Source organism: Papaver somniferum, chromosome 8, assembly GCF_003573695.1.
Source record: "Papaver somniferum cultivar HN1 chromosome 8, ASM357369v1, whole genome shotgun sequence".
NCBI lineage: Eukaryota > Viridiplantae > Streptophyta > Magnoliopsida > Ranunculales > Papaveraceae > Papaver > Papaver somniferum.
This window is the reverse complement of record NC_039365.1, coordinates 160,130,261-160,154,914: the sequence shown is the minus strand read 5'-3', so window position 1 is coordinate 160,154,914 and position 24,654 is coordinate 160,130,261. Positions and strand designations below refer to the sequence as shown.

Genomic DNA, 24,654 nt, shown 5'->3' with positions numbered 1-24,654 from the left:
GATATTGTAAGTTCAAACTGAAGTTGGTACCCTTGCTGAAGTTACAACTTCATTTGCTCTTTCAGGTACTTTTGTGCAGCAACTCTAGTAGGGGTATTTTTATGCAGCAATCCGGATCACGAATATCCCGATCCTTGTTTAATACCTACTAGAGTTGTTTAATCCCTATAAATAGTTCAAAAAAAAGTCATATTCAAAGAAGTTGGTGTTACTTCAGAATACTCTTGTAAAAGTATTAAAGGTAGTATCTTGTTTAAAATGCATGAGATATAACTCCACAGTAGAAATATATTCTAGTATCTCTCTGAACCATATCAGCACGAGACATAGTGATGAAAGAGTCGAAGTTCCTACTGGAAATATGGTTGTTCTTCAACCACGATTCACATGGATGTTCATCAGGCATTGTGGAACAACCCAGAAAGGATGGAATGTAAATTATTCTGCCACCAAGAAACTGAAAAGACGAGGATACCAAATACACCACCAATTCTTTTTTGGGTCAACATATGTAGCATATACTTAGGTATTAATTTTATTCGAGATGAAATAAATCAATGATCTCTCAGAGGTAGAATTTGAAATTCAGATGCTAATACTTTAATTATAACAATAACAATTATAATTTGGAAATATAATAAACCAAGATTACAAAAGATTTTGTTAACGGGGGAAAGCTACTCGGCAGAGAAATCTTGGGACCTAGTATAATTTTGATACTCGTAGAAATAAATCTATGTACACAAGTGCATAATTGCAACCTCATGTAGTTTCGACCGAAGAAACTATCCATAGTTACTCAGTTTCCTTAGTATCCCTACGCCTACAATCAATCTGGCAACGCACATGAATCCCTCAACAGAAGTCAACTGTCAATAATTCCTCCACAATTCATCATAAAAATTATTGGTATCAATTCCATAATCTGTACGACTAGGATTCCCTACGTATCTAATATTTCTTAGTCTGAATATTACGCATACCTAGTATGCAAACTGGAAAAGATCTGTTGGTTTCAAAACCAATTCAGGTACGCGTACCCAGTACGCATACCATAAAAGATCTGTGAGTTCCTGAACTCGTATTTGTCTCAAATGTATCCATATTCGGTACACGTACTATGACAAGAACATTCACGAACATGTACAATACACGAACCAGTACACGTACTTATCCTGTCGAATATTTTCAGATGCATCCGAATTATTTCTATGAGGTAATCGGCATTTGAACAACTCTCTAAAAACACTATCTAGACATTTTTGATCATATGTGTGATTCAAGAAAATTCTTAAAGTGTTATATAAAAATAATTTAGCTTATCGTCCAATTGGCTAGTTTCAGCTAACCTATATGAACAGGTCATTGTACACGGTTCGGTTACGGTTCATCCTAACCAGAGTGTATATTCTACTATCTTAATCTCAAAGTCAAGTTTTTCATCTAACAGTTATTATTGATCGCTTGGTTCCAAAGCTATCTTAGCTTAAACCTAAAGAAACCTTGACCTTGAAAGTCTATAAAAGGAAAACCTCAAACAACTGGGATCTTTGAATTTCTGAAACTATCCTTATGTGTCCTAGTTGTAAACTAGAATCTTTCAACTACAGAGAAAATAGGTTGCAACTAGGACACACGAGAGTGTCGGGATTAGGTTTCATAGATGCAAGAGTTTCTCATTATATAGTCTTTTGAAAAAACGGGGGTCTAACTACCGCACCCAATATTTCGCTTAGAAATTTGTATGGACTAACTCAATCTTAAGAAAAGTATATCAAAGAGTTATATCTCCATTTCTCAATTCAGTATGTACTCAAACAAATAGGAATTTTTGAGCCCGATTGAATATAAGAAATAACTTGGACGGTATCAAAAACCAATATCCAAGTGTCAATCAATTTAATCAACAACCAAAGGTTGGATTCACAATTGATTGAACTTACGCACAACCTGTGATATTTCAATTATATAAACAAATATAATTCAGAATAGAAATAACACAGACACCAGAAGTTTTGTTAACGGGAAAACCGCAAATGCAGAAAAACCCTGGGACCTAGTCCAGATTTGAATACCACACTATATTAAGTCGCTACAAAGACTAGCGTACTCCAAGTTAACTTCAGACTGGATTGTAGTTGAGCCTTAACCAATATCATACTGATCAATGTATAGTCGTGTTCCTTACGCCTATAGAACCACGCCGGATTCTGCGCACTTGATTCCCTTAGCTGATGTCACACACAACTAAGAGTTACTACGACCCAAAGTCGAAGACTTTATAAACCAATCTGTCTCACACAAAAAAACCTATTGAATAGATAAATCTATCTCTCACAGATATACCTATGAGTTTTGTTTCTTCTTTTGATAAATCAACGTGAACATGAACCAATTGATATACCAGAATTATATTCCCGAAGAACAACTTAGAAATATCAATCACCTCACAATAATCTTAATTGTATGGTTGCGAAAAAAAGATATTGTGGAATCACAAACGATGAGACAAAGATGTTTATGACTACTTTTTATCTTGCCTATCAGAGATTAAATCTCGAGCAAATCTTAGAGAATATAATACTCAATCACGATAGAATACAGTAAGATTAGAACACACAACTACATAGAAAATAGTTGGTTATGGCTTCATAATCCCAATGAAGTCTTCAAGTCGTTAATCTATTGGGTTTTAGAATCTAAGGTTAAAGGAGAATCGACTCTAGTCGTAACTAGTATCACACAAGAGGTGTGGGAATTAGGTTTCCCAGTTACTAGGGTTCTCCTTTATATAGTCTTTAAATATGGGTTTGCAATCAATGTTACCTTGGTAACAAAGCATTCAATACTCACCGTTAGATGAAAACCTGATTAAACTCAAGCTAATATATTTCAACCTTTAGATCGAACTTAGATTGTTACACACAAATAGAAAGTGACTTCATTTAGATATGAGTAACCGTACCTAAACGTGTACACCTTTGTTGGCTCAACAATAATTCACCGAAGTTAGCCATATGAACACTTTCATATCAACCTTATTCATCTTAACCATAACTAGTTCAAATGAATCAAATGAAACTAGTTCTAGAGTTGTTCAGTTGTTTATATTCTCATATAAGTATATAAGACACAATTGAAGCAAAATCGATTTTAATTCACTCGAATCAATTCATGAACATTATAGACACGGTTTGCAAAAGATTGCATTCCCTATAATATAAATGTATTAATTCATGAACAAAACGATTTTAGAACATAACCAACTCAAGTACGCAAATAGGTACACATACTTAAGTAGCCGGACTTGCATTGTGTTCGCCAGTATGCAAAGGGGTACGCATATTGTCGTACACTTCCAAGTTTCAGTTAAATCCAGTACGCGTATAGGTACGCATACTATAGTACCCGGACTTCAACTGACTTCGCTAGTACGCGTATAGGTACGCATACTATAGCTCCTGAACTTTACCTGGCCTCACCAGTACACATACGGGTATGCATACTACATTCCATTCTTGGATCAACATATATGTAAGTATGCATATTATGCTTATAATCCATTTATGGTTAAGTGTTCTAAACTCCCATTTTAATTATTGAAACATTCTTAAAAGACGACAATAGCTGTCTCACAAACTATTAGCGTTGAAGCAATTTTCAAGTGATCGAATGATCAATACGAAACATTCCCAGTCTATATCAAATGATTGTCTCACACAAATCACGTAAGATGTTACAAAAAGATTTCCACATGATCATCTTTTGACTTTCGTCAAGAATATAAGATGAACTTGGTTAAAGCAAAATCTTACCAACACATATTTCGAGAAATATGTTAGCGAGTTAAACTCATCTCGAAATATCAAATGTGTATAATCGAAATCTATATGGCTATACGACTTTTGTCTCAAATAAGAGATAGAGTAGATGGACTTTTGAGTGATAGATGAGTTCAAGTATCCACGTACATTTTTTTGATGAAGTTCCACAAGCTACCCTTAGTATTTCTTCGTCTTCAATTGATGAATATCGTGAAGTCTAATGCTCAACTGCACTTTCTATCCTAATCCGAGACTTATCTATAAGTAGACTAGAAGTCAATACTTATAGTTTTGGAAACTAAACTTGACAACAAGCTTGAGATAGCAACGCTTACGAGTTCGACCGAGCAGTGCTCTAACAATCTCCCCCTTTGTCAATTTTAGTGACAAAACTATCAATACATATGGATTACAATATAAATAAACTTTGTAGATTCTCATCCAAATGTTTGATTTCCTTGGTTTTTCAACATTACTCGAAATCTTCGTCACTTCCAAGTACTCCAGTGATTCTGAATGTGTTCAACTCAGTATCATAGTTGATGAAGATCTGTAGCTATAACAATGAGAAACAGTAGCTCTCGATCATTGTTATACAATGTCATAGTATTATTACACAACATCAAAGTCCAATTGTATCATAACTTTGACAACAATACTATGGTGATATGTATTACTCCCTCTTAATCAATACATCATCTCACATGAAAACCACTCCCCCTTATATAATGATCCGTAAACCATATGTATTTGTAGTGTGAACTATACATTAATTCTCCCCCTTTTGTCAATATATTGGCAAAGGTATGAAAACTAGTGGGATCATAATGAAATTCTCATAGAGATACTTCATGACTAAAAGAGAACATATCAACTTTGTTTCGATGATTTCACATAGTCAAAACTTAGTGTATTCATCAAGGAGTTTATAAAGATACAAGAAAACTCCTACCATATTCCACAGACGCACTCCCCACAGAGATTTGGCAATTAAGAACTCTCCCTCATAAAATGTCATTCCATAAAGAAAAACAAGAGCGACCTTACTTTCACAAAAAAAGAATGATTTCTTTGGACATTAACAAATTACATGAAACATGAATTTGTATCCAAAATACTCAATTAAATTAACCACAAGAGAACCTATGATTAATTTAATCGGAAATGTTCAACATAAGAGAACTTACGGAGCCATACAATACTTTCACATATAAGTGGATCAGTAAAAGACTAATACTGCAGCATATTCAAAGATTCATTCTATATTTCATCAATATTTTCATAAAGACATATAATAGACTTAATCTTTGCAATCAAAAGTTCATCCTATCTTCATCAATATTTGCATAATGACATAATAGGCTTAACTTTTGACATATATGGGACAATCATAGTTAACGGACGCAAACACACAGATCCCATAACAAGTTGCAATATATAAAACCATAAAGATCAATACTGCAAATCATCTTCCAAATAAACTTTAGAATTTAAATAAATAAATTTAAAAACATTGCAAGATGAAAAATGTTGGCAATAGCTATGTGTACTTACAATAATTGTTATCCAAACACTAGTTATCCTTCTTAAAACACAAGAATAAATTCTCATAAGAAGTTTCCTAGACATTAAGGCCTCTAAAAAATTCTTTATCGTCCCCGAACTCCTTCTCGTCAATGGCCATAGGAACATAAGGTTCATGAATAAAGAACTCAATTCCAACAAAGATTTGCTGATGGGAGAAAACAATTTACAAGTTTTTTAGTAAGTGAAGAGACGACCGTGCGAAGGAAACTCCTCGAACCGAGCTAATTTCTTTAACCATTTGCAAACAGATACACTGCAAATGGAGTGCTTGAATTCGAGAGATCAATCTGTAAGACTCTGGCCTAAACCAAGACAATGGACGTTTTAGTGTCAATTCGGTCACAAAAGAGATTGGTCGATATGTAGGAGGAAAACTGAGAAAAGTGTGAGATAAATGATGATCAAGGATTGTGAATGTGTTGTGTATTCTGCATAAGCAAAATAAGTTGTGATGATTGAATTTGCTCTGTTGAGAGTAATTGCTTAGACGTTGAGTTCTTGTTCTGTTGTTTCAATCATGGGTTCAGAGACTTATTTATATTTCCAGAAATAGTAGACACATTGATCCCAGTAAGTGTGACGATTGCTGGAGTCAAAGAGTGGGAAAGTGGGAAATCGTGTTAAAATCAGTTACTCATCATGCAGAGACTTGGCTTATTTTCCACCCACTACTTCGTTAACTCCTCTAACCGCTTGCACGACTTAGTCACATTATCATCGTGGGTGAACACACCTGTCGTAGGCCGCCAGACCAAAACCCTAGTTAATATCCATGTGACACGATTGATGACTCTTGATTGTGGAGTCTTCAAGGAAGACGTGTATTTAATTAGTCAGTTATTGACCTGATGAGACGATGAATCTTTATGTTGCTGAATCGAGCATGGTTTATGAATGCTCTAGGATTCATGAATTGAACATGTCTGTTGAGACGGATATATAATTGTCGAATGAATGTTAATAGTTAAAGTGAGCAAATATTGCTTGTTAGAGCATAGCTCGGTTGAACCCACCAAGCGTTGGTATGTCAAGTTTGATTGTCATATTTTAGTGAATCAACATTCATTTAAAGAGTCATTTTATTATTTACTAGAGTCAACTTCGTATAGGTTAGCTAAAAAGTTATTATGATATGAGACTTACAAGTATTACATGAAGACTTGAAGAATGTGAAGAAGTAAAGAGCTACATCGACGGCATCATCGTTCCTTTTGAGGTTAGTAATATTTGACTTGAACTGTTTCATTACTAACGTATCTTTCAAGTCGTGCATATTGAAAACATAACTTCGAAGACGTGAATGATTATATTCTAGTTAGACACAATATTAAGGAATTACACTACAAAGTATAACGTCTATCTTTTGAACTTCGTATATAAGACATCGACATAATCATATGAATGCTATTGTGATTATGTATGGGTATGGGTAAATATTTCGTCCTAGGAAACAATGTTTTACATTCGTTTAAAGGAAGTACAATTCATAAACTTGTTGTATGAATCGAAAGGGAAATTGCTAGGCTTATTGGTATTGTTATTCATTGCAAATTTTTGGATTACCGATATGTGTTTAGTATAACGGCTCATAACTTGTTTATATATCTTGGTAAAACTATTCACAATGGATGACTTTTGTATTGTTATGACTTTTATTAGTGAAACTGATCTTAAGTAATCACCTGAGATGGTATGATCGATATATTTTAATTGGTATGACCAACTCTAGACATTGGGGAACATCCTAGTAAGAGGTGCAACCGATCACAAGAGTGTGGAATCGATCCTTGTAAGAGGTACTACAAGTCTTAGTAATTGGTAACCGATCCTATAACTTGCGCAACTGATTACAATTTAAATACCATAATTATGTGGTAACTGATCCTAGTACCTAGTCAACCAATTTTTGGAAAGCTAGTGTGACCGATCACATAGTTCTTGGAAGTCAGATAAACCAACTCTAAACTCGTTTGGAAGTGTGGAAAATCGGTTCCAAGATTGTAAATATGAAAAAGGATGTAAAAAGTAATGAATTCGACATACTTTGAACATGTGCAATAACGCTTATCTTTTATTGTTCAAAGATATTCCTTAATAGCTAAAGGAGAATCCTAGATCGAAATCAATTGAGGAGCTTTTAATTAAGGTTTTTAGTTTTATATGCTTTTAATTTCCAGCAATTAAAATGCATATCTTTAGAAAATAAAAATTGGTAATGTGCATTTACTAATTGGAGATTTTCTACTGAGATTTCAGTCAATATTTGTACAAAGCATTTCTAGGAATTATGAAAACCGAAGTTGGAAATATATAGCATATCTTGAGAATATTTTCGGTTTTGGAAATCCCTTAGCGTCCAAACTTCCTTGGTCTATAAATATCGAAGTTTGGATTTCAAGCAAACTAATCCTCAGAGCCAGCAAAACTACCTTGTTGTGTTGTTACTGGTGGAGCCGTCTATTTGGAGAGGAAAGTACCCTAATTAGGCGAAATCTCTTACGACCGCTCGTTTTAAAGATTTCTTTGGGATTAGGAAGCTCTACGAGTACAGTTGGTGGGAAACTAGATAATTGTAGTTTTTGATTAGTTTTCGATTGATTTGATTGACTAACAGTTGTTGAACTTTTAGATTCACTCAAACTAGATCGAAGTATCGACGGGGATCTTTATACTGTTTGTAGATCTAAAGACGTCTTGTGAAAATCCATTGTTAACAGACTCCGTTCTGTGTGTGATTGATTACAAGATATTCAAGTTGATTGTGTGCAGGTGTTTATTGAATATCTAAGAAGATTTGAAGACAAATAAGATTTCTTATTTGAGTTCATAATCTTTGGTGTGCACAAAACTTGATCGGTTGGGGATCCAGCTATAATCGGTTTATCTTTGTGATAACCTTGATTGATTAGTTGATTAGATCGACATCAATACGTTTCTTTGTGATTAAGAGTATTGATTGCATAGTCTAGACAATTACTTTGGTAACTATTAAGAGATTGATCTAAGAACCTGACAAAGGTGTTTATTGGGATAAACGGAAGAGCCTTTTGTCAAAATCATATCATGTTGTTTGAAAAGAGTTGTTACCGAACAGATTTGTTGTTCCTTTACTTTTTGGAATACGAACCAAAGGAATTGTTCCAAGTGCGTGACTTATTGCAAGTTGGAGGCGCATGGATACAGAAGGAACTAGGTGAACTATAGGTTTAGTTGCTTGGGCTGAACTATACGAAGTTGGTTTAGATTTAGTATAGTGGCTTAATCCTGAGAGTACTCAATTCTGGATAAGGTCCTGAGGTTTTTCTGCATTTGCGGGTTCCTCGTTAACAAAATCTTGTTGAGTCTTTTACTTTTCTATTTCCGCAATTATAATTGTTTTTATTGTAATTAGATGAAAAATAAACAAACGTTAATTCCTACTTACTTGATAGCAATACTATTGTGTTTGGTTAAGTCTGAACCTATCAACAAGTAATCATACTTCATTGTTGTATTGTCTCGATCTTGTTTCCATAGTCAATCACACAAGTCATCTTGTTGTCGTATTATCTCGATGATGCGTGTCGTGGGTGCAATCAAATTAGTGATCTTTATTTCACTCATTTAACAAGTAATATAATGAAAGTCAAGGTCATTCCCACGAAGAGCAGGGAGATTTAGTTGTTCAAAAGGTCACAATTGGGGGGGGTTTTGTTTTTAGATTGCAAACAAAGTAAATAAAGAGAATAAAATTAAACCGTCAATGAGTTAATATACTCATCCATTCATCATTAATCATAGATTATCATCAACCGTGGGATAACAACTAGCACGGTGCTACCCCCTAAAGTCCTTTGGTCACTGAATACCGAAGCGCTCGAATATTAGATTCTATTCATACTAGCCACCAAGTAGTAGCGCACTCAAGGTGTAACTTAGTCGAATGGTTTATGTTTTATGAATTAGGTTAATCTTAGTAGTTAGACTCTTAGCGCAAGGTCCACTTTCTAATGTTGTTCTAAACGCGATTGCTCCACAGAATCCCTCTGCAAGGTCTCAAGTTCTCTACTTGTGTATGGATTATTCAACAATTACACGAATATCCTAACCCTTTACTAGCAATAGATCAATAAATAAACTACTATAGTTGGCCACCAAAAGCAATCAATTTATCAATCATAAACATTCATCAAAGTAGAAGCAAACGATAATCATATGAAGAACTCAAAATAGATGCATATATTAAATCAAATCAAGTCTAGAACTTAGAATTCATCCTAAATCAATAATGGTTTAGCTACTCATGGATGTAGGAGCATCCATGTTATACATATGATAAACTAGAGAAGAAATTGTTTCGATTGATGAGAACTGCAGCAAAACCCTAGCTCTGTTGTTGTTCTTTCTCTCCAAGCTTGCAAAGTTGTGTGTAAGATCCCCTCTAATCGTTTTTGGAAGTCCTCTTATATAGGTTTAATGAAATCTAGGTATTATAATCCATCCGGGGCCGTGTTTCCTTGATTTGGAAGTCAAAATACGTCAAAAGGGACCCCATAGGTTTATCTTAGTCGGCGTTGTCAAACTCCCCAAAGCAATACCGAAAGTTGGGGTCAAAAATACACCTCTTCTGCCTAAAATATGGTTACTTTCCGCATTGCTTTAGCAATGCCGAAAGTGGTGCTCGAAATACATCTTCTCTGCCCGAAATATGGTTACTTTCGGTATTGCTTTAGCAATGCCGAAAGTGGTGCTGTAGATTGCCATTTTTCGTCTCGACTGTTTTGGCTGTAACTTCTTCGTCCGAACTCGGAATGACCTCATTATTTCACCGTTCTCTTCAAAATTGAATTCTATTCAAGACGGTTATAAGAAATCCTTAATTTTGATGATTAAAACTTGGTCTTCTAGTCCTTGTTATGATCTTGAGCATTCTTTTCTCCTTTTCGTCGCACTTCGTCCACTTCCTTTGGCTTTAAACACTTGGATCTTTGGAGAACTCCACTTTATAGTTATTTTGCAGCCTTTTCCATTGACTTTGAATGATTCACCTAAATAAACAAATAAAATGGAAAACAATAGTAGTACAAGGATAATATGCAAGAAATCTAACTAAAACAAGCATGAAATAATCACTAAAATCATGTGAATTATGCACTTATCAAATTCCCCCACACTTATCTTTTTCTAGTCCTCGAGAAAACTTACTAAATAAATACAACAACTCCATGTCGTCGAGGATACGGATGCACTTAGCTAATGCAACATGCCTTTGAACCCCTAGGTGTCCCTAGTGGACGAGTTATAGTTTCGTGAGGGCTTACGAGAGGTATACCCACAAAACCTACTCCAACTTCAAAGCGGTCCAGCTTCCCAAGCATCCAAAGAGCTATGAGGACATAGAGTTTCTTCATGCTAGTAATAAGAAGTTAGAAATACCAAAGAATATATTCATTCTTAAATCTTGAGTAAGAAATAACCACACCATAATGAGAGAATGCGTGTTTGAGAGCGATCAATAAGCATTTCACCTCAATTTCTGCCTCACTTAAAAGGATTTTATGATAATTGCACTCAATAAGACAATTTTTTTATGGATCTCACATGTGTGCAGGTAGGAATGAAGAGAGAATCCTGTACACGTTGAATGGTGGGAAGGAAACCTTCCGAATTATTTCTGGAGACTCCACAAAATCGTGGAAAATAAAGATATTTTTCTGATGATGTCTAAGAAAGGAAATCAACCATATGCAAGGATGGGAGTACTTACCACCTTCACATCTGATTGCAACGATGAAAGCACCACTCTCACAACATCCAATAGAAACGTCTTCCTTCAGCTCGTCTTCTTCATCTTCTTGGTCTTCGTCTTCGGTCTTCAACTATTGATGATGAACTCTTGAACTTCATAAAACTTTGACAATTGTAACTTTTTTCCTCTATTCCTTGTTGCTCGAAACTTCCTTATAAATTTTTCTTCCTTCCCCACGGCCTTGTTAAACAAATAAAAACAATATAACAAAATTTTCTGTCTCATTTTTTTTTTCTTTTCATTTTTTTTTTTGTTCTTTTTTTGGTTTTTTTTTTTTTTTTGGTTTTTTTGTTTTGAAGAGAACAAGAAAAATAATACAAAAATTAACAATGGAAATAGCCATGGGTGAAATACTTTACCGCTTAATTGTTCATAACTTGTATTGTCTTCGATATCATAAACTCCAATAATTCTCATCTTTTGATTTTCTTCGCTCTTGTACTTAGTCTTCCACTTTGATATAGAATTTCGCTCCTTATATTATAAGTCTTCAACATGTATTTAAAATTCTGCTCATTGTATGTTGCTTTACTTGGATATGAAATTTTCTCTTCCTTGTATTGTTGCTTGTAAACTTTAAACGTCTTCATCTTTCCTTGTAGATATTGATGTCGCTCCCTTATCGATGATGATGATGATGTGTTTCTATGGATCTGTTGTTGGCGAGATAGAATGGTGCTAACTGCAAATCAAACAACAAGAAGGTGGTTTTCGTCCATAGACCTCACCCTCATGATTGAAAAAATTAGCACTCAAGAGATCAAATAGTAGTGCTTCTATTGGTGGGAGGTTGGGTAGATCACCACTCTACCCGGAATTAACGTACGGTGACACACACTCAAAAGAATGCTCTTTAGTCATTTATAAAGAAATCTGGTTTGGTGCCTCGGTTGATGTGAAAATGGCTAGTCTCCACTAATAATTGATCAGCAACTCTAATAATGAATTTCTCCCTGCACCTCATTTGCATCACCGGCATGATTAAATCTATTATTTAACACTCCAATTCGTAAGAAATCCGAACGTAGTTCCCTAACACTTCCAAGTTCAGTTATGTCGGTCAGAATTCTCTATGTAAACATACCTAAAAGTATGCTAGTGACTCTAAAATCTCTATAAGATGGAGGTTTTTATGCATTTTTTTTTTTTTTGAAAACTCAAAAAGAACGAAAAACTCTATATGCAAAATACTCCCCCACACTTAAACTTCACATTGTCCTCAGTGTGTAAAACTGAAAAATCTGAATTCTGACGTAGCAGAAAATAAAATGCATAAACTGTGCAAATTGGTAAGGAATTTGGAAAAACTCCATTTCACAAAAGTTGTTCATCTACGTGTTTTCTATACAATGTTAAAAGGGAACAGTGTTTAGATAAACGGTCTGACAGTTATGGTCTCTGGACTGAACTATGCGCAGTCTGAAGTTTTCTGACGAAAAGGTATTCATCATAATTCTTTTATAAGATAGATTCCGGACTCAATGAAATTAAACATGGGGATGCAAATATTATATGAAAAAAATAAAAACAAAAAATAAAAGGGTTTAAGATACAAAACCTATGGGTTGCCTCCCATTAAGCGCTTAGTTTTATGTCCTTAACCCGACTCAGCATTCTCCAAACTACTCCTCCAGAGGGAGTACATCACGAAGCTCAATCACGTCCACATTCGTAGTAAAGTTTTCGTAATATGGCTTTAATATATGGACGTTTACTTTGAAAATTGTCCCTTTCGTGAGACTAGTAACTTCAACTGCACCATAAGGAAAAACATTAGTAACAACAAAAGGTCCACTCCAACGTGACCTTAGCTTACCGGGAAATAACTTAAGACGAGAATTAAATAGAAGAACTTTTTGGCCCCCAACAATACTCTTTCTATAAATCATCTTGTCATGAAAAAGTTTAGTCTTCTCCTTGTAAATCCGGGCACTCTCGTAAAAATCATTATGTATCTCCTCTAGCTCATTAATTTGTAACTTTCTATGTTTCCCCGCATTGTCATAATCCATGTTGCACATCTTTATCGCCCAATAAGCCTTGTTCTCAAGTTCAACCGGAAGATGAAAAGTTTTTCCATAAACCAACCGATATAGAGACATACCCATCGGTGTTTTGTACGCCGTTCTATATGCCACAAATGCATCATTGAGTCTATAACTCCAATTCTATGTTCTGTTAACGGTTTTCTCCAAGATGGACTTGATCTCACGATTTGAAATTTCAGCTTGCGCACTAATTTGTGGGTGATATGGCGTACCGACCTTGTGAGTTATGTTGTACTTATTGAGGAGAGCATGGAAGGATTTCTTGAAGTGCGAGCCTCCATCACTGATAACCACTCTTGGTGTACCATGTCTAGAGAAAATATATTCCTTCGCAAACTCACAAACAACTTGAGAATCATTATTAGGGGTGGCTTTAGCTTCCACCCATTTAGAAACATAATCCACAACAAGAAGTATTTAAAATTTTCCATTTGAATTAACAAAAGAACCCATAAAATCAATGCCCCACACATCAAAAATATCGACAGTGAGAATAGGATTGAGTGGCATTTGATTTCGAGCACCTAGATTGCCCGTTCGTTTACATCTATCACAAGATTTGCAAAAAGCATATGCATCCCCAAATAGGGTAGGCCAATAAAAACCACTCTCAAGGACTTCGAGAGCGGTACGTTTAGAACCAAAGTGACCACCACAAGCATAAGAATGACAAAAAGATAGAATTTACTGAAATTCAGAGTTTGGTATGCACCTGCGGATAATTTGATCAGCACCATATTTCCACAAGTAGAGCTAATCCCAGACATACTGCTTGGCTATTTTCTTAAGATTTATCTTTTGAAAAGTAGACATTGTATTAGGTACTTTCCTTGTAACCAAGTAGTTCATTATATCAGCAGACCAAGGTGTTGATTCTTCAATCGAGAAAAGTTGTTCGTCAGGAAAACGATCCTGTAAGGGAAGTTCTTCTTCGGAAACAACAAGTCTACTAAGATGATCAGCAAATGTATTCTCAACATCTTTCTTATCTCTAACTTCATATTGAATTCTTGTAACAAAAGAATCCAATGTATGAGTCTTGGCTTAGCCTCTTTCTTTTTTAATAGTACCGTAGTGTTGCATGATCAGAATATACAATCACATTGGTACCCACCAAGTAAGCTCTAAATTTTTCTAATACAAACACTATATCCAACAACTCTTTCTCAGTAGGATAATAGTTGATTTGAGCATCGTTTAGGGTCCTTGATGCATAATAAATCACATGTGACCTCTTGTCTACTTTTTGACCCAAAACAGCTCCGACTGCATAATCACTTGCATCACACATTAACTCGAATGGAAAACTCCAGTCAGGTGACTTGATAATTGGTGCAGCAGTCAACAATTCCTTCAATTTATTAAAGACATCCTTGTACTCCTGGTCGAAGTTAAAGGCAACCTCCTTTTGCAAAAAAATTCACATCGGCATTGAGATTTTGGAGAAATCTTTGATAAACCTCCTATAAAAACCTGCGTGACCAAGAAACGAGCGAATTTCCCTCACTGAAGTGGGGTATTGTAAGTTCCTAATCAAGTCTATCTTTTCCTTGTCTACTTCGATCCCTTGAGAGGACACGATGTGGCCAAGCACAATTCCGTGGTTTACCATAAAGTGGCATTTCTCCCAGTTCAAAACAAGATTAGTGCCTATGCATATTTTAAGCACAAGTTCAAGATTATTTAAACAAATATTAAATGAATCATCATAAACACTAAAGTCGTCTATAAATACCTCAATGATGTTTTCCACGTAATCAGAAAATATACTAACCATACATCTCTCAAAAGTGGCAGGCGCATTGCAAAGACCAAACGACATTCTTCTATATGCAAATGCACCGAAAGGACAAGTAAAAGTAGTCTTCTCTTAATCCTCCGGTGCAATAAAAATTTGATTGTAACCCGAATAACCATCCAAAAAGAAATAATGAGAATGTCCTGCTAACCTCTCTAATATCTGATCAATGAAAGGCAATAGAAAGTGATCGTTGCGGGTAACCGAATTGAGCTTTCTGTAGTCTATGCACACTCGCCATCCTTTTTGAACTCTTGTAGGAACAAGTTCATTATCTTGATTTCTAACAACAGTGACACCTGATTTCTTAGGCACCACTTGCACTGGACTAACCCGTTTGCTGTCAGAAATTGGGTAAATCACCCCCACACTTGGTAATTTGAGGATCTCTTTTTTCACGACCTCCATTATTGGGGGGTTAAGCCTACGCTGTGCATCACGTACTGGCTTGATATCATCTTCCATAAGGATTCTATGCATGCACATGGCTGGACTAATGCCTTTTATGTCAGCAATTTTCCAACCAATAGCCGTTTTATGCTCTTTCAGAACTCGAAGAAGGCGTTCTTCTTGTACCGCTGTGAGATTCTTTGCAATAATTACTGGAAGCTCTTAACCATCACCCAAGTAAGCGTACTTTAAGTGATCAGGTAGAGGTTTCAACTCTAATTTAGGTGCCTGCACAACATAAGGTAAAGGAACTTCATCAGTTATAGGTAAAGAAATATATGAAATATTACCTGTTCTAACTTCTTGTGATGTTGTTAAATCACCACATGTATCAACAAACTCCTTGATAATATCAACGTCCAAGTTAGGCATACCATGGATGTCCAAATCAAACATCTGTTGTGCTCACGAACCAATAACATCAACAGAGAATGCAGAATGGATATCACTTGGATAACGCATAGCTTCAAAAATATTGAAGCGTGTAATCTCTTTGTCAAACTCCATACTGAGTGTCCCAGTATCGCAATCAATCTTCGTATTAGCAGTCTTCAAAAATGGTCTCCCAAGAAGTAATGAAGTAGACGAACAATTGTCCCCATTCTGCATATCCACAACAAAGAAATCAACCGGAAAGATTAGTTCATTCACTTGCACCAACACGTCTTCCACGAGTCCCTTAGGATATATGTTAGACTTATTAGCTAATTGAATGATAATCCCTGTCTCCTTTAAAGGTCCAAGATTCAATGAATCATAAACATCGGCTGTCATCACACTTATGGAAGCACCCAAATCAAGCAAAGCACGCTCGAACCGTTTGTCACCAATAGTAATTGGCACTGTAAAACCACCAGGATCTTTACACTTTGCAGTCATCCTCTTTAGCAACATAGCTGAAGCACTTTCTCCCACCTGAGTGATCTCATTAGCAATCAACCTCTCCTTCCTTGTGCACAAATCCTTCAGAACCTTGGAATACCTGGGTACCGTTCTGATGTCCTCAATAAATGGAATGTTGATATGCACCTTGCTGAAAATATCCATAATCTCCTTGTCTAGATCTTGCTTCTTTGACTTGGAAAAATGACTAGGAAAAGGAGGTGGTGTGGTAAAAGTAGGAACTGTTTCCTTAGGTTGGCCAGTTGAGGTTGGCTTTTCCTATGGAACAGTTTCCACCTCTACCCTCTTCCAAGTCGTGACTAACCTTTTCTTGTTGTTTTGGATCTTCTGTTTTCTTCCCACTTCGTAGAGCTACATCATTGATGTTCGCTCTTGGATTCACAAAAGGCTGTGATGGAAACTTTGCCGAATTCTATGCTTTTATTTCATTCATGTATGTAGCCAATTGTCCCATTTGAAGTTGCAAGTCCTTTATAACCATATCTTGTTTCTGCAGGATTGCATCTTGACACTAAGCATTGGAGTCTTGCTTTTGCATCATTATTTTCATCATCTCCTCTAAACTAGAACTTTGAGTCTGTTGTTGAGGCTGAGGTGGAGGTTGTGGTCGGAACTATGGTTGTTGAAAACCACTTTGTCGCCCATAAGGATTAGGTGCTGCAGCTTGCTGATTTGCAGAACTGAAATTTGGATGATCTTTCCAACCTGGATTATAAGTATTAGAGTAGGGATCATACCTTGGCCTATGATTAGGGAACACAACATTCACATGCCCAGACTCTTCTTCATAAGTAGGAATAATCACAGCTGCCATTCGTTGTACTACCTTCTCTATGTTGTTCATTCGTTGTTCTGATTGTGCAGACTCTCCTACCTCGCTAACTCTTCTAACATTAGAGTTGTTCCTAGTGTAGAATTTTTGAGCATTGGAAGCCATACTCTCAATCAAACTGGTTGCCTGCGAGATTATCTTCTCAGTAAGTGAACCACCTGCAGCCACATCAATCAAATTCCTCTATTCTGGAAGTAATCCTTCGTAGAAGTATTGAATGATAAGTATTGAGGATATATTATGGTGTGGGCATCTTGCCAACAACCCCTTATACCTCTCACAATATTCATATAAAGACTCCCCAGACATCTGTAGAATGCCGCTAATTTCCTTACGAACGGATGCCGCTTTGGAAGCAGGAAAATATTTCTCCACAAATAGATTTTTCATCTGAGTCCATGTTGTAACACTCCCTGGAGGAAGACAATACAACCATTCTTCTGCTAAGTATGTCAATGAGAACGGAAAGGCTTGTAGCATAGCCATATCTCTGTCTGCGGTTGCATGCCTCAGACTTGTCATCGTGTTCTTGAACTGTTGAAGGTGTCGATTTGGATTTTCACCTGGATGTCCCTTGAAATTTGGTAGATGATGAAGTAGATTTGACTTCGTCTCCACTGGGTTAGTGATTGTAATGCACAGTGGTTGCGAATCTAAGCATGGAGATGTCAACTCTCCTAACTTCCTCTCCTGAGGTGGAGGTGGTGGAGGATCTATCTCGTCGTATGTATTAACCATCTCTTTTGTAGAGGGTTCTTGTTGCAAATGCTGACGTGCTTGTAGTACTGTTCCCTTGCGATTTGAATTCCTCACCTCAGGTAATCCCAATCTTTTGGTGCCAGGGATTAAGTACCTAAAACAAAAATCTAGAAAACAAAGTTAAAAACTAAAAAATATAAATATAAAAACTAAATAAAACCAAAAGAAACAACTAAAGCTACCGACTGCTCCCTGGCAGCGGCGCCAAAATTTGATGCGTGTTGGGGTGCAATCAAATTAGTGATCTTTATTTCACTCAATTAACAAGTAATGTAATGAAAGTCAAGGTCGTTCCCACAAATAGCAGGGAAATTTAGTTGTTCAAAAGGTCACAATTGGGGGGGTTTTGTTTTTAGATTGTAAACAAAGTAAATAAAGAGAATAAAATTAAGTTATAAGCAATAGAGAGAGATATGATCGAGGAATCCTTCTTTGTTACTAAACCGTAAATGAGTTAATATACTCATCCATTCATCATTAATCATAGATTATCATCAACCGTGGGATAACAACTAGCACAGTGCGACCCCCTAAAGTCCTTTGGTCACTGAATATCGAAGCGCTCGAATATCAAATTCTATTCATCCTAGCCACCAAGTAGTAACGCACTCAAGGTGTAACTTAGTCGAATGTTTTATGTTTATGACTTAGGTTAATCTTAGTAGTTAGACTCTTAGTGCAAGGTCCACTTTCTAATGTTGTTCTACACGTGATTGCTCCACAGAATCCCTCTGCAAGGTCTCACGTTCTCTATTTGTGTATGGATTATTCAACAATTACACGGATATCCTAACCCTTTACTAGCAATAGATAAACCAATAAACTACTATAGTTGGCCACCTAGAGTAATCAATTTATCAATCATAAACATTCATAAAAGTATAAGCAAACGATAATCATATGAAGAACTCAAAATAGATGCATATATTAAATCAAATCAAGTCTATAACTTAGAATTCATCCTCAATAAATAATGGGTTTAGCTACTCATGGATGTAGGAGCATCCATGTTATACATATGATAAACTAGAGAAGAAATTGTTATGATTGATGAGAACCGCTCCAAAACCCTAGCTCCGTTGTTGTTCTTTCCCTCCAAGCTTGCAAATTTGTGTGTAAGATCCCCTCTAATTGTTTTTGGAAGTCCTCTTATATAGGTTTAATGAAATATAGGTATTAGAATCCATACGGGGCCGTGTTTCCTTGATTTGGAAGTCAAAATACGTCAAAAGGGACCCCATAGGTTTATCTCAGTCGGCGTTGTCGAACTCCCAAAAGCAATACCGAAAGTTGGGGTCAAAAATACACCTTTTCTACCTAAAATATGGTTACTTTCGGTATTGCTTTAGAAATGCCGAAAGTGGTGCTCGAAATACATCTTATCTGCCCGAAATATGGTTACTTTCGGTATTGCTTTAGCAATGCCGAAAGTGGTGCTGTAGATTGTCATTTTTCGTCTCGACTGTTTTGGCCGTAACTTCTTCGTCCGAACTCGGAATGATCTCATTCTTTCACCGTTATCTTCAAAATTGAATTATCTTCAAGATTTTTATAAGAAATCCTTAATTTGGATGATTAGAACTTGGTATTCTAGTCCTTGTTATGATCTTGAGCATTCTTTGCTCCTTTTCGACGCACTTCGTCCACTTCCTTTGGCCCTAAATACTTGGATATTTGGAGAACTCCACTTTATAGTTATTTTGAAGCCTTTTCCATTGACTTTGAATGATTCACCTAAATAAAAAAATAAAATGGAAAACAAGAGTAATACAAGGATAATATGCAAGAAATCTAACTAAAACAAGCATGGAATAATCACTAAAATCATGTGAATTATGCACTTATCACTCGATCTCATATCCATAGACGATCATACGAAGTGTGAACCGATTAGTTGTATTGTCTCGACTCAGTCCATAGACAATCACTTTAGGAGAATGAATTATAGGTGGAAAAGTTTTAGATTGAGGTATATTTGGGTACCCTCGTCTTTTCATTGCTCGTATGAGGAAATATTTCTCATCATTTGATGAATTGTTGAATATTGATAGTTGAACCATTATTCCTGAGCAAATATTGCTCGTGTGAGAAAATATCGCTCATTTGATGAACTGCTGAATTCCGATAGTTTAATCAATATTCATAGTCTGAGCAAATATTGCTCGTCTGATGAATTAAATATTGATAATATTCCTAGTTTGATTAAATATTGATCGTTTGATGAATTATTGGTAGCGGAACCAAATCAAATATTAACTTAAGATACTGGCAACTAGACCGAGTATAATCAAATAAAATGTTGATTGAAGGATCAACATAAAATTATAGTGTTTGAACCTGCTCAGAATTATGCTTTGCAGAGCATTGGATTCGAAACCCTAATTTTGATCTATTGTTGATCAATTGATGATTTATTGAAAATCAACCCCTGAGTGAAAGAGGGACCGGATGCATGGAATGATGGACCGACCATGTAGTTCCCAGATGCTAGAGTGAGCAAATACCAAAGTCCTTTCAAGACCAGTTGGTGAAAGGATGATTAAATGTTGGTTTAATCATTTATTGAAATAGTGCTCGTTTGAGTATTAGGTGATAAAACCTAATTATGAAGAAGTGACGAACCGACCAAGGGGTCATGGAACGGCATTGGTGGTCATGAGACCGACTAACGATTGTTTGATGAAAGTCCAAGTTGTTTGGAAGAGTTCGAACCTAATATGAACAAATTAGGTCAAATAATGAAAATATGTGGGACCGGCTTCTTGCAAGCCAAAGGTCTAACCCTGGTCGGTCAAGGTAACATGCCCTTGTCACCATAGTGTTCGTGTCTCAGTCCTGAGAGTTTTGCTATTTTCTGGTGTGTGTTTGAGCAATATTTGAGAAAACATGAAGAAATCAGGGTTTTGCTCAAACAGAGGAGTTTCATAAGATGAAGGAAATAATAATAATTAAATAAGGGATTACAAGGTGTGGGACCGGCCACGGCTAGGGTATGGTGGCCGGCTAGTAGGCTCGGTCCCGTGACACCTTTTCTAATTTTATATTATTTTCATGATGTGAAGGAAGATATGAAGAAACTGAGAGTTTGCTCAAACGAAGGAGTTTTCTCAAACGATGGAGTTTTCATGAGATGAAGGAATTAATAATAAAATAAAGGATTACAAGGTGTGGGACCGGCCACTGCTAGGGCATGGATAGCCGACTAGTAGGCACGGTCCCGTGATAGCTTTCCTAATTTTATATTATTTCCATGATGTGAAGGAAATATCATGAAACTGAGAAGTTTTGCTCAAATGAAGGAGTTTTCATGAGATCAAAGAAAATAATAAAATAAGATAAAATAAAGGAAGAGGCGTGGGACCGGCCACGACGGGATGATCGATCGGCCGGTAGGCCCGGTCCCCTAATCGCCTCTTTTAATATTTTACTATTATTCTTATGTTTTTCCTTATTTTGCATAGGTTTCCTCATTCCTTCGTATTTTTGAATGCTCGTTCATGCATTCAGGTGCTCGTTAGTGCATTATTGCTGAGTACATTAGCACCATTTTCTAGGGGCTTACTCGATGGTGGCTCAGATGGTCGTACGTTGAATATTTATTATTAACCCATGGAATTCTGCTGGGAAGAACCATGAATTAAAGTAATGAAATATTATGAAGAACGTAAAATATTTTCTAGGAATTCGATTGGTGAATATTACGACTAGAAATGATTAATTGATGGCTCTATACTAGCAGGCAAGCTGTCTTGGAGCATTATAATTATTCGAAAATCGAGGTATAATCTAGTTGAAGGGTAATAATCGATTTGAATGTTTATTCTGTAAAGTCAGGGAGCATTGCGACATCCTAAAGACGTTATGCTCTATACTAGTGATTAATACATCTAGGAGCCATCCAATATTTCGAATCTATACATAAGTGATTATTGAAATTGCTCAGTTAATGAAATATGATGTGGTCTCAGTTGAGATACTGCATATGTATGCTATGAGAGGCAATACACTCAGACAGAGGTTCTTAGGGATGTTCTGAGAGGCAATACACTCAGTCAGAGATCATCGTGGCATGAGTTTCCATGCTTTAATGAGAGACATGAGCCTCAATACTCATCTGATTGCTGGATCAGGAACATGTAAGATTATGGTTTTATGATTTTACCCTTTGTCAAAAATCCACCATCAACAACCTTCTAGACTGATGCCGAACCAGGGCCTTCTGAATTTCAAGAGTCCTTAAGACAATAACCTTTATTTGTTGAATCTCCTTTCTTGTTTCCTTCAACTCTTCAAGAACTCCAGAAAACTTTTATAGATTAGTGCAACACTTGATTTTTCGTCTTCATTAGAATCATAGTGATCAGACATTTCATCAAGAGTTGCAGCAAGACCTTTGTTTCCACTGTATTTTCTACGATTCAGACACTCATTTGCAAAATGAAAAAAACCTTTACACTTGAAGCACTATGGAATATTCTCATCATCAGTATCGTCAATATCCCTGTTTTTCGGAGGAACACGATTATGAGGTTTGACTGATGACTTAGGTTTATCTCCAGTGAAACGTTTACTTCTCTTCAAAAGAAGATCTCTAAACTGTCTTGTGATCAAAGAGACTGACTTGTCAAGATCTTCATCTGATGAATCCGTCTCAGAAGGATCATCTTCAGAGATGCCAATACTTTTACTTTTATTAAGTATTTTAGTGTTCTCTTTTGTTTTGAAAGAAATATCCTTTCCAGATTTGGATACATGCTCATGATCAAAGATCTTTAACTTCCCAACTAGAGTATTTCTGGAAAGAGTTTCAAGGTTATTTCCTTCTATGATGGCATGTTTCTTAGAATCATATCTAGATGACAATCATATGAGAATTTTCACCACAATTTCCTTTTCAGGAATAGTTTTACCCAAGGAAAAATATGCATTAACAATTTCAGACACTTTGTGATTAAACTCATCAAACGAATCTTCATATTCCATACGAAGGTTTTCCAATCAGAATTTAGGTTTTGAAGCCTAGCTTCTTTTTCACAGGTATTCCCTTCAAATATGGTTTCTAAGATATCCAACGCATCTTTAGATCGAGTCCACGTAGTCAATTGGTGCTGAAGATCTAGGATAATGGCATGGATTATTGCATTCAATCCGTCAGAATTTTGCTTTGCGGCAAGAATCTCGACATCATCATAATCACTGATATCCTTTGGAATAGTTACATCGCCTGCTGTAACAACCGGAGGAAAATACCCATTAACATCATAAACACATGATTGAAAATCACGCGCTTGAAGAAAGGCACGCATATCATTTTTCCACCGTAAGTGATTCGACCCATCGAAGACTGGTGGTACGTTTATAGAGATATCACTTCTGTCCATAGAGTCAAATCGCTACAAACACAGAATTATCAGGTCTTAAACGTGTTTGCCTGCACTGATACCAATTAAAAAAGCGGGGGTCTAACTACCACACTGAATATTTCTCTTAGCAATCTGTATGGACTAACTCCAATATACTTTCAAGATAATCAACTAGACAGTCAAACTCAAATTTAAGAAAAGTATATCATAGAGTTATATCCCCGATTGATATATAAGAAATAACTTGGACGGTGTCAAAAACCAATATCCAAGTGTTAATCAATTTAATCAACAACCAAAGGTTGGATTCATAATTGATTGAACTTACGCATAACCTGTGATATTTCAATTATATAAACAAAATAATGTGGAAAAGAAATAACACAGACACCAGAAGTTTTGTTAACGAGGAAACCGAAAATGCAGAAAAACCTCGGGACCTAGTCCAGATTTGAACACCACACTATATTAAGCCGCTACAGACACTAGCCTACTCCAAGTTAACTTCGGACTGGAATGTAGTTGAACCCTAACCAATCTTACACTGATCAAGGTACAGTCGCGTTCCTTACGCCTCTAGAATCACGCTGGGTTCTGCGCACTTGATTCCCTTAGATGATCTTACCCACAACTAAGAGTTGCTACAACCCAAAGTCGAAGACTTGATAAACCAATCTGTCTTCCACAGAAAAGTTTATTGAATAGATATACCTATGAGTTTTGTTTCGTTTTTTGATAAATCAAGGTGAACATGAACCAATTCATATACCAGACTTATATTCCCGAAGAATATACTAGAAATATCAATCACCTCACAATAATCTTAATCGCATGGTAGAGAACAAGATATTATGGAATTACAAACAATTAGACGAAGATGTTTGTGACTACTTTTTTTATCTTGCCTATCAGAGATTAAATCTCGATCAAATCTTAGAGAAGATAGTACTCAATCATGATAGAAAACAACAAGATCATAACACGCAACTATAGAGAAAATAGTTGGGTTTGGCTTCACAATCCCAATGAAGTCTTCGAGTCGTTAACCTAATGGGTTTTTAGAAAAACCTAAGTTTAAAGGAGAATCGACTCTAGTCGCAACTACTATCACACATGAGGTGTGGGGATTAGGTTTTCCAGTTGTTATAATTCTCATTTATATAGTCTTCAAATCATGGTTTGCAATCAATGTTACCTTGGTAACAAAGCATTAAATATTCATCGTTAGATGAAAACCTGATTTGACTCAAGCTAATATATTTCAACCGTTAGATCGAACTTAGCTTGTTACACATAAATGAA

At 36.0% G+C, this 24,654-nt stretch overlaps 1 protein-coding gene across 1 annotated transcript; it reads right to left on the bottom strand.

Moving 5' to 3' along the window:
* Positions 1–12,821: 12,821 nt before the first annotated feature.
* On the bottom strand, positions 12,822–13,211 carry LOC113306312. The gene has a single exon (XM_026555264.1). It carries the CDS (start codon positions 13,209–13,211, stop codon positions 12,822–12,824), a length of 390 nt encoding a protein of 129 aa, XP_026411049.1.
* Positions 13,212–24,654: the final 11,443 nt, after the last annotated feature.

What these genes read in the sequence shown, in the direction of transcription:
- LOC113306312 (XM_026555264.1), bottom strand. Translation starts at nt 13,211, where the DNA reads ATGGATTATGACAATGCGGGGAAACATAGAAAGTTACAAATTAATGAG.